At 39.5% G+C, this 13,249-nt stretch overlaps 1 protein-coding gene and 1 pseudogene across 14 annotated transcripts in view; both read left to right on the top strand.

Moving 5' to 3' along the window:
- Positions 1-13,249, top strand: part of Celf2 (CUGBP Elav-like family member 2) — an 826,625-nt gene that overhangs the window by 802,526 nt on the left and 10,850 nt on the right. For 11 of the 14 annotated variants that reach the window (XM_040756181.1, XM_040756182.1, XM_040756178.1 and 8 more), the window contains one exon: positions 5,451-5,648. In XM_040756181.1, the coding sequence (XP_040612115.1) occupies positions 5,451-5,648 (198 nt within the window). The remainder of the gene's footprint in view (positions 1-5,450; positions 5,649-13,249) is intronic. The other 3 variants (XM_040756174.1, XM_040756173.1, XM_040756177.1) reach the window with 1 other exon arrangement.
- LOC106022043 lies at positions 8,926-12,648 on the top strand (annotated as a pseudogene).

The raw sequence follows: 13,249 nt of genomic DNA, 5'->3' as shown, positions 1-13,249 counted from the left end.
GGAGAAACTGAGCCGCAGCCATAAGTAGGGCATATAATTTACCTGTCCATCCATTTGGTCACCCTGCTTGCCCAGGAGGCCCAGAACCACCAACAGAGTTTCTGCATTTTGGACCTAGTTATCTACCAGAAGACCAAAGCAGTGTTAACACCTGCCTACTAATATGTGTAATAAGTAGGCCCTGGCCATGTATCTCACTTTAAGCCATCAGTTAGGAAGTAGTAAACTATTTTACTGAGTGACCAGACCACAATTATCTTAAATCAAAATTCTAATTTACATTTAAAAGTACAAAAAGTAATAATTTGCAAAAATAGTTGGACCAGCAAGATGGCTTGGCAGGTAAAGGTGCTTGTTGCCAAGCCTAATGAATTGAGTTCAACCCATAGAGATCCTCTTGGTAGAAGGAGACAGCAAACTTATACAAGTTGTCCTCTGACCCCTCCACAAGTTCACGCACTCGTGCACACACACACAAAATAAATAAATGCAATGAAAGAGTTTGAACTCTAAAATGTATCCACATAAAGATTAATTTGTATAATCCTGGTAAGAAAATAAACCATACTTTAGTAAGTAGACAATGTTCAGGTTTTATTAAGTCTTTTCATTTAGATGCACTAGGGAGGCAAAAAGAAAAAAGAAAAGAAAAGAAAAGAAAAACTAGACTGAGTTATATCTGACCATAAAGATAAAAGTGTTTCCTTCCACATGTGATGGCTCTTAATTAGCATATAGCACATGGCCTGGTAACCTTGTGATAGCCAGAATGTTTAATTCCAGTTGAAACTGCCTCCAGCTTTTACATTTTCCAGCAGCCACCTAGGAGTCTTGAGGCCTGAGTCCTGTTCTGGTGCAGCTCCTCTTTTTGACCTTGTCCTGCAGCAGTGCCAGCCCACTTGCCCTTCACCTGGGTTTCGGATGTGTGTGTGCATACATCCCTCATGCTGCTTCTCTTGCCCCAGGACCTAGTTCCCCTCAAACAAGGACTTTGATTTGATCGCCTGCCTGTCCTTGGTCTGCAGAGTAACAGGCCAGTGGGAATGGTTGTCCTCCTCAGCACGTGCTCATGACTGATGTGTGTCTCTGTCCACGTCTTGTGCCTCTGAACCTGCTTTGTTTTATGTTGCTGGGATTTTCCCATCTTTATTGTGAGGACCCAGGGGGGAACTTCATTGAGTGATGAGAAACAACAGCTAGTCTTTGTATGGGGTAGTGCATTACACAAAGTTTGCTCTGGCAAGTACAAAAAGTTTCAAATTGGGTTGTGATTTTCGTCATTTGCAACTGGGTTAATAGAAATATATGTGGTTTGTAATAGGTTAAGAAAAAATGTTTTAAAATCACATATGCCTTACATACCCCTACTTACCAGTCAGTGTGAACCACATGTTTAATTAAACAAAAATGATATACAAATAGAAATAAATACATTCCTTCTTGATTGTTACTAGTACAAACCTCTTCTACAACTTTAGCATCAACTTGGGGAGAGTACTTAATACCTTTCTCATATTAAATATTAAGGGAAACTCTTTTAGGGTAGAATATCCTTTTGGTTCATTCTTCCTCAACAGAAATTATGATGTCACCTGTTGCAGATAATTCTCTCAAGGTAGTCAAGAAATACTTTTTTTTAGATAGTCAGCTCCTACAACAGTTAACGACAGCTTGTGTATTTTTTCCTCCCCAGCTGTGTCCCTGAGTCACTTTATGGTACTGTGGCTACAGCCATGGGAGGATTCTGGTTTTCTGAACAGAAGCAGCTATTTTTCATGAACAGCAATAGAAAGGAAGTAGATAGATGATGCATCTTGGCCCAGACTTGGTCCTCTTCCCTGCCAGAGGGTCAGCCCCTTTCTAAAAGGGTTCATAGATAAGCTGCTAGCTTAAACTGTTTGAAAAACCTTTCCTTTCCCTTATATATTAATGAGTAAAACTAAATAAAGGTTCAACCCTCTAAAGGTAAAGCCAGAATCAATAAGATCAAAAAGAACGTGAGTCACTCAGATCTTTCATCTGGATAGTCTGAGAATTCCATGGATATGTTTTATATATTAGTATCTAAATTGAGATGAAAAATGCTTTGTGCAGATACATCTACCCAAGAGCGTCTATCTGATTAGTTGTTTCTAAATGTAAGTGAAATGGCATCCTTTTCTTTGTTTAAATTGTGTTTTTCTTCCATATGGCTTAATATGTCATCCTTGAAATTATTACTGTTTTACTGTAACTAGTCATAAGCACTTGGTGAAGAGTGATTTTGAATTCTTTTATGTGAAGAAAGGAGGACAGCCTTTGGACACATTACCCTAGCTTACATTGCTCTTATTTACATTGTGGAATCATTGCTTTAATGTGTCAGCAATTTCTGAAAGTGAGTATCACTCCATCCCAGAACACAACATTTGCATTTGTGATCTTACCAACATAGATAAACATGGAAGCACCCCTATAATTACATCTTCCCTAGTTCCAGATATTTTTCTCAGATTCTTATTTATTAAGGTGTTGCTTAGCAGGCTACACTTCATCTATCCAAATGAAAACTTAAATTCATTCATTAGGTCATAAACCTATTCTAATACAATCCTTACTTTTTCTCTCTCATTTGTATGATCTATCTCCTAGAAGAGTGTCTTGCAAATAAATGTAGTCTGTTTATGGTACATTCCTTGTAGTTCTGCTTTTTAGTACCATTTCCATGATGCTCACAAAAATAATTGTGGGTGTCTCTGTCTTTTAACTTAGGTCTGAAGAGTAGATGTAACAGACTGAGTAATCAGGCTACATACCAAGTATTTTTTCAGGCCAGTTGCCCAGACCTCTCTTACAGAGGTTTGTCTCACCCATCATTTTATCCATCCCTCTTTGTCTTAATAGCTTACATGAGACTATAGATGAGTAGGGGGAAAGAACTGATCCATGCAGCTTTCCTCAAAGAAAACTCTATTCTTTTAAATTGAAATATTTTATTCAACTATACTTACTTCAAATCTCTGCTTCTATTGTCCAAGGCTTTTAGAGGTAATCAGATGCCAGCAGCTGAGTTGTTAAGTGTTAACTTTGATACCATGATTATCTAATATAGAATAACACCAGGTACTTCATAAAAATTGCTCTCAGAAGTTGAAATCCTCCTCTGACAGTTCTGGAGATGATTCCTTGAGGTCCTTTACCCATTTATCCCTGAATCTGGCCAACACAGCCTCCAGATTTTCCAAGATAGTATAAATATTCTCAGTGCATTTGTATTTGAAAGAATTTTTAAACCCCCTTGTTTTTATTCAAGAATATGGTTATATTCTAGAAGAGGGAAGCTTGAGGCTAAGAAAACCAAGCTGTCCCACTCTTATCTGCACAGGTCCCTGACCAGTTCCCCCTACCTTGGCATCTATGCTCCATCTACTTGCTGCCTCCCTATAAGCACATATGGCTAGGAGTTTTCTTCCACACACATAGCAGCAGTAGAAGCAAGTAGAGCTTTCCAGAACGTAGTTCTAAGTTGGAGTGTAGTGTAAGAACACAGGCAGCCATGACAAAATACTACCCAGAAGATGGAGGACATAGCTGGAATGTTACTTGCTAGAGTTGCAGGCCTTCTACATATTCTATTATTTATGAAACCTCCTCCCAATATTTTGAGAGTATGAAGTTCATTCTGTTTTTATTTTAAGATATGAAAAATGACAAAATGGGGGAGAATTCAAAGCTGCAGACTAAGTAGAGCCCTTGTATGGGACTTACATGACAGTGAATGGGAACCCCACAGCCCTTATTGGACAAGATATAGTAGAGTGACAGGTAGGTTTGGAGGTATTTATTAGAGTGGAACTTAGGCCTCAGCACATGTCAGGAAGTTGGGCAACCCAGAGTCCCAAAGGTGTTGTATGCACATAAAACCACATGGTCTTGAGTAGAAGGGCAACTTCCCTTCATAATTTCCTCTTGTAAAGGAGTTGAGTCCACAGCTTGGTGGCCTGTATCCCTAGCATCTGTTATGAACTGAAAGAATCAGCTGTTCCAAGTTGTCTCACACACTTCTTTAGGCCTCTCAGAAGTATCACACACATACTGAGCAGAGGATAAAATATGACCAAAAGGAAAAAAGAAAATTCCTCCAGTGCTTTGGCAGCCATAATTACAGGGATGAGTGGGAAGAAAAGACACAGTGGGGGTAAATGTGAAAGTTGGTGTTGTACCACTCTCCAAGGCCCAGTTCAGTCTCCTCAAGCCCCATAACAGGAAACCCAAAGAACTAGGAGATTCCTCTGCTGCTAAGTCATGGTGGACTTCATATCTCAAGAGACGATGTTGTCCAAGTAGTATAAGTACATGTGGTATAAATAGGACATCTCCTACTCCTTCCGGTGACCTGCAAGTGGTCACACTGATGGAAATGTTAAGTGCCTCTGGTACTTGATTCCTCTTCATACTTTCAAGCATCTTATAGTAGCATTATTTCCAATACGTTGTTCTCAGAAACATATCTTTTTTAAAGTCTTTCTAATCATAGAATAAATAAAGGCAATTGTGTTACCTATTCCATTTCCTGAGTTCACGTGAAAGCTCATATTCTATGAAGCATTATCTGTTTTGACTCAATATTCAAGAAAATGACACAGTCAGCAACCAAAATAGAGCAACCAAGACACCAGGACAAAATCACAAACTGATCTACATTCAGATCCCCCAGGCTGCTGCCAGAATCCAGCTTATAGACAGTGTTGTTCCGGTTCGCTGGAAAACATGGCACTGATTACTGTCTGTGCACATGTGTGTGTGCCTCTCGTAGGATGTAAGTAAGTAGCTTCAGGTGTCCTGCTCCTTAATTTTGAGCCAGCTAGATTATGTATTCCTAAGGTTCCAGTTCCTCACAACCTCTTTGACTGTTTAGGAAAAGTCAATTCCATGGTACAACTGACTCACTGAGGTATACAACTAATATCTTGTCTGCTCTGCCACTTCCTAATCACACATGTAAAGATTTTCTCTTTGCTCCCAAGCTTACTGAACTACCCATGGCCCCCTAAGAACATAGTCAGTGGACAGCAGCATACAGGTGTGATAGGCCTCAGCCATTAAGGTTTTGGCTTGGTTTTGGTTTTCTTTTACATTCTTCTTAAATTTAAGAAGCAGAAAGTATATATTTCAAAAATGTAATGGTTCTTGCCAGCAGCACACTGCATGGAGTGGTTTTGTCTGACTTCAGGGGCTCACTGCATTTCTATCAGTGGTATAGGAAAGGAGAGCTATCATTGCTTTTTTTTCTCCACATTATTGTGATTTATTTCTTCATATGTATCGTTTTTGACTTTATGTTGGTTTAATTGGTGTGCTAGCTGCATGCACTTGCTGTTGTACTGTGTCAAATGATTACTCAACTTCCTTTGGAAAGCACTAATGAGTAAGTGCTATTTCTCTTCTCTATTGTTGGGTTTTTTGTAAAGTTGCTCAAATGCTCTCAGGTATGGCGGCTCTGAATGGAGGACTTGGCGCCACAGGCTTGACGAATGGCACGGCTGGCACCATGGACGCCCTCACCCAGGCCTACTCAGGAATTCAGCAGTATGCGGCAGCTGCACTGCCCACTTTGTACAGCCAGAGTTTGCTGCAACAGCAGAGTGCTGCAGGCAGCCAGAAGGAAGGTAGGTATCTATCTACACCGAAAGGCCTGGCGGGGCCAGCCAGAGCTGCGTTTGCCTTTAGAGCGTGCCCAGAAGGTGCTGACTTAAACCAGAGTCTTAAGAGAAATCACCTGCTTACTTTCTAATATTCATGTTAAAAGAAAAAAGTCTCAAGCATGAGCCCTTTGTCACAGTCTTCTGTTCATCTTACACTGTCCTCAGTTTTTCACAAATCCCTCAGATTCTCATCCATCAGGTGTTTACAGGAAATGATTTACTAGTTGCTATTATCAAAAATGCCTAGTACATCCTTTCCCCAGTCAGCATGAATACTCAGTCTATCTCCTCACACAGAAACTCCTTAGTGAAAGGTACCATTTGATTCAGTGTGGGGGAAGAGCTTCTCTCCTGAATTCCCCAGGTTCTTGGTGTTCACATCCCTTGAAGTTATATGGCTGCCTTTCAGAAAGCAATAGCTCCAACTAATGATGAACTCCACAGTTAGAAATGGTTTAGTTTGCTGTATATGTAGCATGTCTTCTGGGAAAGAAATAAGTGATGGGTTCAGTAAGGAAGGGCACATTTCAGAAAGCTAATACTAAGAATAAATTAAAATTATAAAATGGTACATGGGCTCATCCAAATAAGGATAATTTGTTCTTCCGTTTCATTCTTTTGCTCTATCGGTCGGTTGGTCGGTTGGTCGGTTGGTTGGTTGGTTGGTTGGTTGGTTGGTTGGTTGGTTGGTTGGTTGGTTGGTTGAGATAGGGTCTCATCCTACAGCCCAGGCTGTCCATGAATTTGTGTCAGTTCTAGTGGCTCCATCTCCCCAGTGCTAGGATTAGAATTACATTTGCATGCTACCTTATTCCATTGTTTTAACTTCTTTTTTAACTGAAGTTGCTTTAAAGTAGTCAGCAATGTGATGTTTTATTTGTTCAGAATATGGGGAAAGATAAATCAGAAGAATTTTTGTTTGTTTTTCCCCTTTTCCCCTCATTCTGTAGTTACAAGCAACTTTTACTTTGATATTAATTTAAAGGTGATAATCTGTAAAGGGTATCATAGTTTTACTCTGCAAAGTTAGGATTTTTAAGGAGATACAACCTAAAAATAGAAAATAAATTTTCCTTTGACAAATAGCATAGAGATCATGGGACAAAAATACATGAGACCTAACTTACTTCTCAGCTCTTTCCTCTGAGCTGTGACTTCTATAGGTATTCAAGCATGTACATCTGTTTAGGCAGTTGTATCTCACTGGGTACTTCAAAGGGACCCCACATCATGAGCACCACAGGTCTTCCCTAAGAAAGCCTGTCTTTGTTTAGTCCCTGTAGGGTTGACAGCCACTGTGAGAAGGAAATACCATGGGGGAGAACCTCTAAGATAACAAAGCTAAGTTCCCTAAATGGTTGTGGAGAATGTTGGATGTCTGTCCATTATTCAGCATGGCTTTACAGGACAGTATAACTTGTATCACTCAGATATAAAACTGCCACCAAAAGATTAAGATCTGGGCCTTGTAACAATATTTTTCTAAATGGCTTCACCCCAACCCACTGCTGGAAGATGCTGTTCTTTGATTTGGAAGACCTGGAGGTCATGATCACCATGTCCTAATTCTAATTTAGGGCTGTTGGCTACCAGTGATATGCTTTAGGGCTCTTTATTTTTTGGTACTAGTCATAGCTTTGTTCATTTCATTGGTTTGGTTTGTTTGTCCCTGCCCCCAACCCCAACTTTCTCATACCTCTCTCTTGATCATCTTCTCACCCAGTTAATCTAGCTCAACAGTACCATCCATCTGCCATTAGCAGATTTTGAAATCCCCTAACCTATAGCTCTGTCCTTGTTCTGACCGTTAGTTAGAGTTGAAATGTACCCTGAACTATGTAGTCATGGACTCTGGTGTATTTTTCCACCACAGGAAAATGAACCATTTGAACTTGGCAAAGAAATGGTTCAAAAGGATGTTTCCATAGCTAAATGTTTTTGAAGGATTATAGCATTCCTACAGATCTAAATATCAGGAAAGCCCAGCACCTTTCATACCGTTGTGAACATCCTGGGGCTACTCTCATACATCCCCATCTCCCTTCCTTAACAGGAAGCAAGTTATGAACACACAAATAGTTAGGGTCCCAGCAAGAGGCCAATTGGCACTTGTAGGTTTGGTGTAGCTTTGTTCTAGAAGATAGTTGCCTCCGGGCTTTGGGGTTTTATGCTACATCAGGCACTCTATGAGAAACACAGAATCCAACAGCCAGCTTGTAGGGACCAGTAATATAACACAGCTGCCAGTTAAGGTGTCATGCTAGGAAGTGAACAGACAGAAAGAGTGAGTTGTGAACGTGTTTTTAATTAATTTTAGAGATCTAGATTGTGTGTGCTTGTGTGTATGTGTGTTTGAATTTTTGCTGGTTTTGCTATCAGCTATATGAGTTGCATACAATGAATGTTTTTCTGTATGAAACTGTTTTTTGTAATCTCAGTTTGGGAGGGTTAAAAGATCAAACCACTTATTGGTAATGGCATAGCAGAGGAAGGGGATCAAGAGGATTTTAGAATTTGTCTCCGAGGAAAAAAATAAACAAATGGAGCGATACCTCTTTTTGTCTGTCTTGCTGTTGATGATCTGCCTCTCTCTAGCATGTACAGAATCAGACATATATAGATAGCATTCTGGATTCCCAGGATCATTCAAGCACATATAGTCTGTCTTATTCATTAAAATTGCACTTACTGCTCAGGCTTCAGGAGTAGCAACATACCTTATGGTGCAAACTGAGCTGCATTAATCCTTCTTGAAGCATTTAAATCCTTTGTTTAAAAGGCACACTAAATCTGGGGTACATATTTGACCAGCATACCTATTACTAAGAACATACATGGTACAGTAGCACTTAGCACACCCATTTCCAGCATTTGAGTTTTCCCATCTATCCATATTAGGACCAGAAAATAGTTAAGTAGCAGTGTCAGCTATACTTGTCTCCCTTTGAAACAGGCTGCCTCCCTTGAGCTGGATTACAGAAATACCCACAGACTCTGTAAGTGGTAGTAGTAATACAGACATGGCTTTTTGTTGTTGTTGTTGTTGTTGTTGTTGTTTGGGGTTTTTTGTTTGTTTGTTTGTTTGTTTTGGGGGTGTTTTCTGGGGGGGTCTTAGTTTTTCCAGACAGGGTTTCCCAGTGTAGCTTTGGAAGCAGTCCTGGAACTAGCTCTTGTAGACCAGGATGGTCTCGAACTCACAGAGAACTGCCTGCCTCTGCCTCCCGAGTGCTGGGATTAAAGGCATGCACCACCAACGTCTGCTACAGACATGTTTTTAAGAAAAGAAGAAGTAACTACATCTCTGGCTTCAGTAAAGTGTTGTTCTTTACAACACTTTATTAATTTTCTGGGAGCAGACAAAGATACACCAATTCTTTTATTTTTACTAAGTTCTTTTTAATCCTGATTCTCCTCATGTCCACACACATAGATACCATTCCCCCACTGTAAGGGTTCTGGAGGGAAGGCACAGGATCCTGATCCCAGTCTCCTCGTGAAACAGACAGGCAAGTTCCCTCTCCTGTGATAGCCAGGTCAGAAGTCACTGCCCCAGTTCTGAATTTCTTTTCTTCCCAGTGCCCAGTGTCCCAACTTTATCCTCTCCATCCAGTGCATCTGGTTCCCTTCTTTTCACTTCCATACAGCTCTTGTATCGGTGAATCTTGAGTTCAGTGAGAAACTTAAGGAAACTAACCTTCCAAGGAGTACAGCTAAAAAGACCTTCTCTCTTCCCCCCTCTGGGATTTGCATGGAAAGGGAAAGGCTGTATTTAACTCAGTCTTGGAGAAGCTCTTGGGTCCACAGCACTCAAGTATAATTCTCAGTGATAAAGGCCTGTCAGAATTGTAAGATTCTAGTCACCTTTCCCAGAGTTCTTGACTTCCTGCCAGTCATTCTAATAAAGATGATTATTACAGTATGTATGCACAGATTTGCCAAATCAAAACTGGCTGAATAACCAGGCAAATGATTGAGAAATCCAAGCAGCATTACTGCTGTTGTATTCATTTTTCTGAATTGCTGCAATTTGCTTATAATGCAAAGAGCATTCTCTTCCACTTGGGGAAATAGTCTACACATAAAACATGACCACCCGGTGAGTGGATGTGAGCCGCCGCCAGAGCCGCGGACGGTTTGCTCAGCCCGTTAGTGCCGCTGGTCCAGACTCCCACCGCCGCCGCCATGTCCCGCTACCTGCGCCCCCCCAACACGTCTTTGTTCGTCAGGAACGTGGCAGACGACACCAGGTCTGAAGATTTACGTCGGGAATTTGGTCGTTATGGTCCAATAGTAGATGTTTATGTTCCACTTGACTTCTACACTCGACGTCCAAGAGGATTTGCATATGTTCAATTTGAGGATGTTCGTGATGCTGAAGACGCTTTACATAATTTGGATAGAAATGGATTTGTGGGCGTCAAATTGAAATACAGTTCGCACAGGGGGATCGGAAAACACCAAATCAAATGAAAGCCAAGGAAGGAAGGAATGTATACAGCTCTTCACGATACGATGATTATGATCGATATAGACGTTCTCGGAGCCGAAGTTATGAAAGGAGGAGATCGAGGAGTCGCTCTTTTGATTACAACTATAGAAGATCTTACAGTCCTAGAAACAGTAGACCGACTGAAAGACCACGGCGTAGCCGAAGCCATTCCGACAATGATAGACCAAACTGCAGCTGGAATACCCAGTACAGTTCTGCTTACTACACTTCAAGAAAGATCTGAAAGCGGAAAAAAGAACCAAAGAAGGGCAGTTCAAGCGACCAAAGGGTGGGTGGAAGGTGCTGCAGTATGAATACTGTACGAATATTTTGACTCTGGTCTGAAAAGATAAAAGAATTATCGAAAGCTACATGGAATAATTGAAGTCCCTTCAAGTTTGAAAGTAAGCATTTTAGGACAAATAAAAGGAAATTCAACTTTGTACTTGTGGAAACTAATCCCTAAATATGAAGAGGTATATATTGACTCATGGGTGGCAAATCCATGATAAGTTATTGGAAACTAGGATGTCGGAATATCAAGGAAGACAGCCATAGTCTCTAACAGTGCCTCTCTTGGTCTGTCTCAAACTAAATTGGATGGTAAAGGTATGGTCCAATATAAAGTTTTTCTTGGTTATCTCTTAAAAGTCAGTTCCACTTAGCCAGTGTTGGCAGGTCTTGCCTTTGCTTATTCCAGTGCCAGTATTTTCTGCTTAATTGTTTGTTTTGTTGGCATCTGAGTTATTTACTTGTATACCATGTGCAGTTTACATCTAACCACTCCTTCCCAGGTTAATTCCACTTATACTTGACATCCAACCATGAGGGCCCATCTCTTTCTCACCTCTTGCCTAGACAGTATGTTCAACAGACATTTACTGAATGAACCCTGACTGTGGGCAAGACATTATACTGGATAATTGGAGAATAGACAGATAATTAGTTAAGTATCTGAGTACAGTCTAGTGAATCATTACAGTGTGGCTATATCTTGAGGTGTATCGTGACAATACTTCATGCCATTCATGTCCTAATGTAAATTGTAAACACAACATACTATCAAAGATAAGTAATTTTATGGTTGTCTGCCATTTTAAGTTATAACAACAAATAATGAAGAAAAGCTGTGAAAAGCAGATTTACTGTGCAGTGGTTAATATACTAGAGTAATACTAAATTGTTAGCCCCTGGCTCAGTCAAACAAATAGATAGTCCCCAAGTATATAACTTTGTACTAAAGCAGACCCTGGGTGCTATAATTAGATTATTTTGAGGCAGACAGCTGTTACCCCATGGACTTAGTATATTCTGTATTGGGAAAAAATGTTTACCAGATCAGACTTTTTAGTGATCTACTTGTACATTTTATGGGGGACATAATTCTGCGTGTATAGTTGATAACTTTATAGTGTCAATGTTTTTGATTCCTTGGTTCCTTGTTAGGATATGATGCTTGTTTATCATAACATTGATTCCATCACTTTTGAATTTTTGTTGTATTTTGCCACATTTTTAAGCTGTCAAAATCTGAAATCTGGAAAGTGTAAAGCCTTTTATAACAAATTTTAAAATGTGATAGGATTACACATAAATGAAGGGAGGTAAAATGAAGGTTATTTTATCTGTGTTAAAAACAAAGTTTTTTTAGTCTGCCCAAACTTAAAAAGGCAGCAGGTACCAGGTGAGAATTATAAATTTTGGCTTCATTTTTGTTGCTGTTTTTATTTTGAATCAAGTTGGAAATGCTTTTATAGTTTTATTTTCAAGGACATAATAAAATTGATAAAAACTGAATTTAGCATTTATTTCAAGATTATAAATAACTAAATGTATTTTATACCATACAAAATCATTAGCATTGGATTGGTTTTAAAGATAGAGGTTCTGTGTATCTGTGCAGTTCATGGGTGTTTTGTTCCCTACCTCCCCTCTCCATTTCCTTTCTAATTGAACTTAAGGCCTTCCAGAGGAGAGAATTGAGTTGTGTATTCACATGAGGGTTTTGTTTTAATTGTACTTTTTGGGTTTCTTTGCTTTTAGGGGTTTCATTTGCTGGGAAATAACCTTGTTCATTTACAAGTACAATAACAGTACTTGACAGCTCTTAAGTTTAAGTGTGGTAAATTAGAAAGGGCCCCTGTGGTTCAGGTAGTTGTAGAGTTAAATTGTTTTAGTCTTGTCTACTGTGGTTTTCCATGTATATTAAAGGCTGTCAATATTACTAAGTACTTTCTGTGCCAAGTTGTATGTTTTCCAGATATTCCTACTTAACCTTAAATCGCTTGTCTTCTGTGGGAAGCCCACCATGTGGACAGAAAGTTTTGCATACATACATACATTCATTCATTCCTTACTACCTTCTAAGTATTCCACAATTGTAGGCTGTTTGGAGCTTGGGTACTCAAAGCTGACTTTTCCAAACTTCAGTTTTCTTTTGAGTCTTTGTTGTGCCGCCCTTTTTTTAAAAAACAAAACAAAAAAAAAAAAGCCAATAAAGATGTTCCTTCTTATAAAACACTGAGATTAAAGACTAACTTGAGCACCAAGAATCAGGATCATCAAAACCCTTAGGTGTCCCAGAAAGGAAGTGTTCTCAATTTTCGGTGATGATCTGATAGATGAATAAACAACTATCAGTTTCCTCAAGGTAGTCTATTCATTGTGGAAGATGACTCTTTGCTCTTAAGTGTTTTCTGTCTCTTCCTCCAACAATGTTAATGTTTGTGTATTTGTAAAGCTGGTTCACCGTTCACCCTGTGTTAAAAGTGGAGGTTTTTTTTTTTTTTGTGGAGTTGGGGGGATAAAAGTTTGAGGCATGTAAATTTCATTAGCAACAGTTTGTAAAGAAAGAAAAAAGCCTTTGTAATCCAGGTGTTTTGTAGAACACATTGCTTTTGAATGCTGGAGAGATTAAAATAAAATGGTCTAGGTGCTTTTTTAAAAAGTATTGGTTTTTCTGTAGACTTTGTTGTACCTGACAGGTATGACTACTCCAGTAGACAGTTTTGTTTTTGAGGTTTTAGAGCTCTGTTCTTTGATGAAGTCATTACCCTTGAAAATCGGATGGAGGGGT

This window comes from Mesocricetus auratus, unplaced genomic scaffold, assembly GCF_017639785.1.
Source record: "Mesocricetus auratus isolate SY011 unplaced genomic scaffold, BCM_Maur_2.0 Super-Scaffold_100013, whole genome shotgun sequence".
NCBI lineage: Eukaryota > Metazoa > Chordata > Mammalia > Rodentia > Cricetidae > Mesocricetus > Mesocricetus auratus.
Note: the sequence above shows the minus strand (reverse complement) of the source record. Positions and strands in the feature narration are given on the sequence as shown.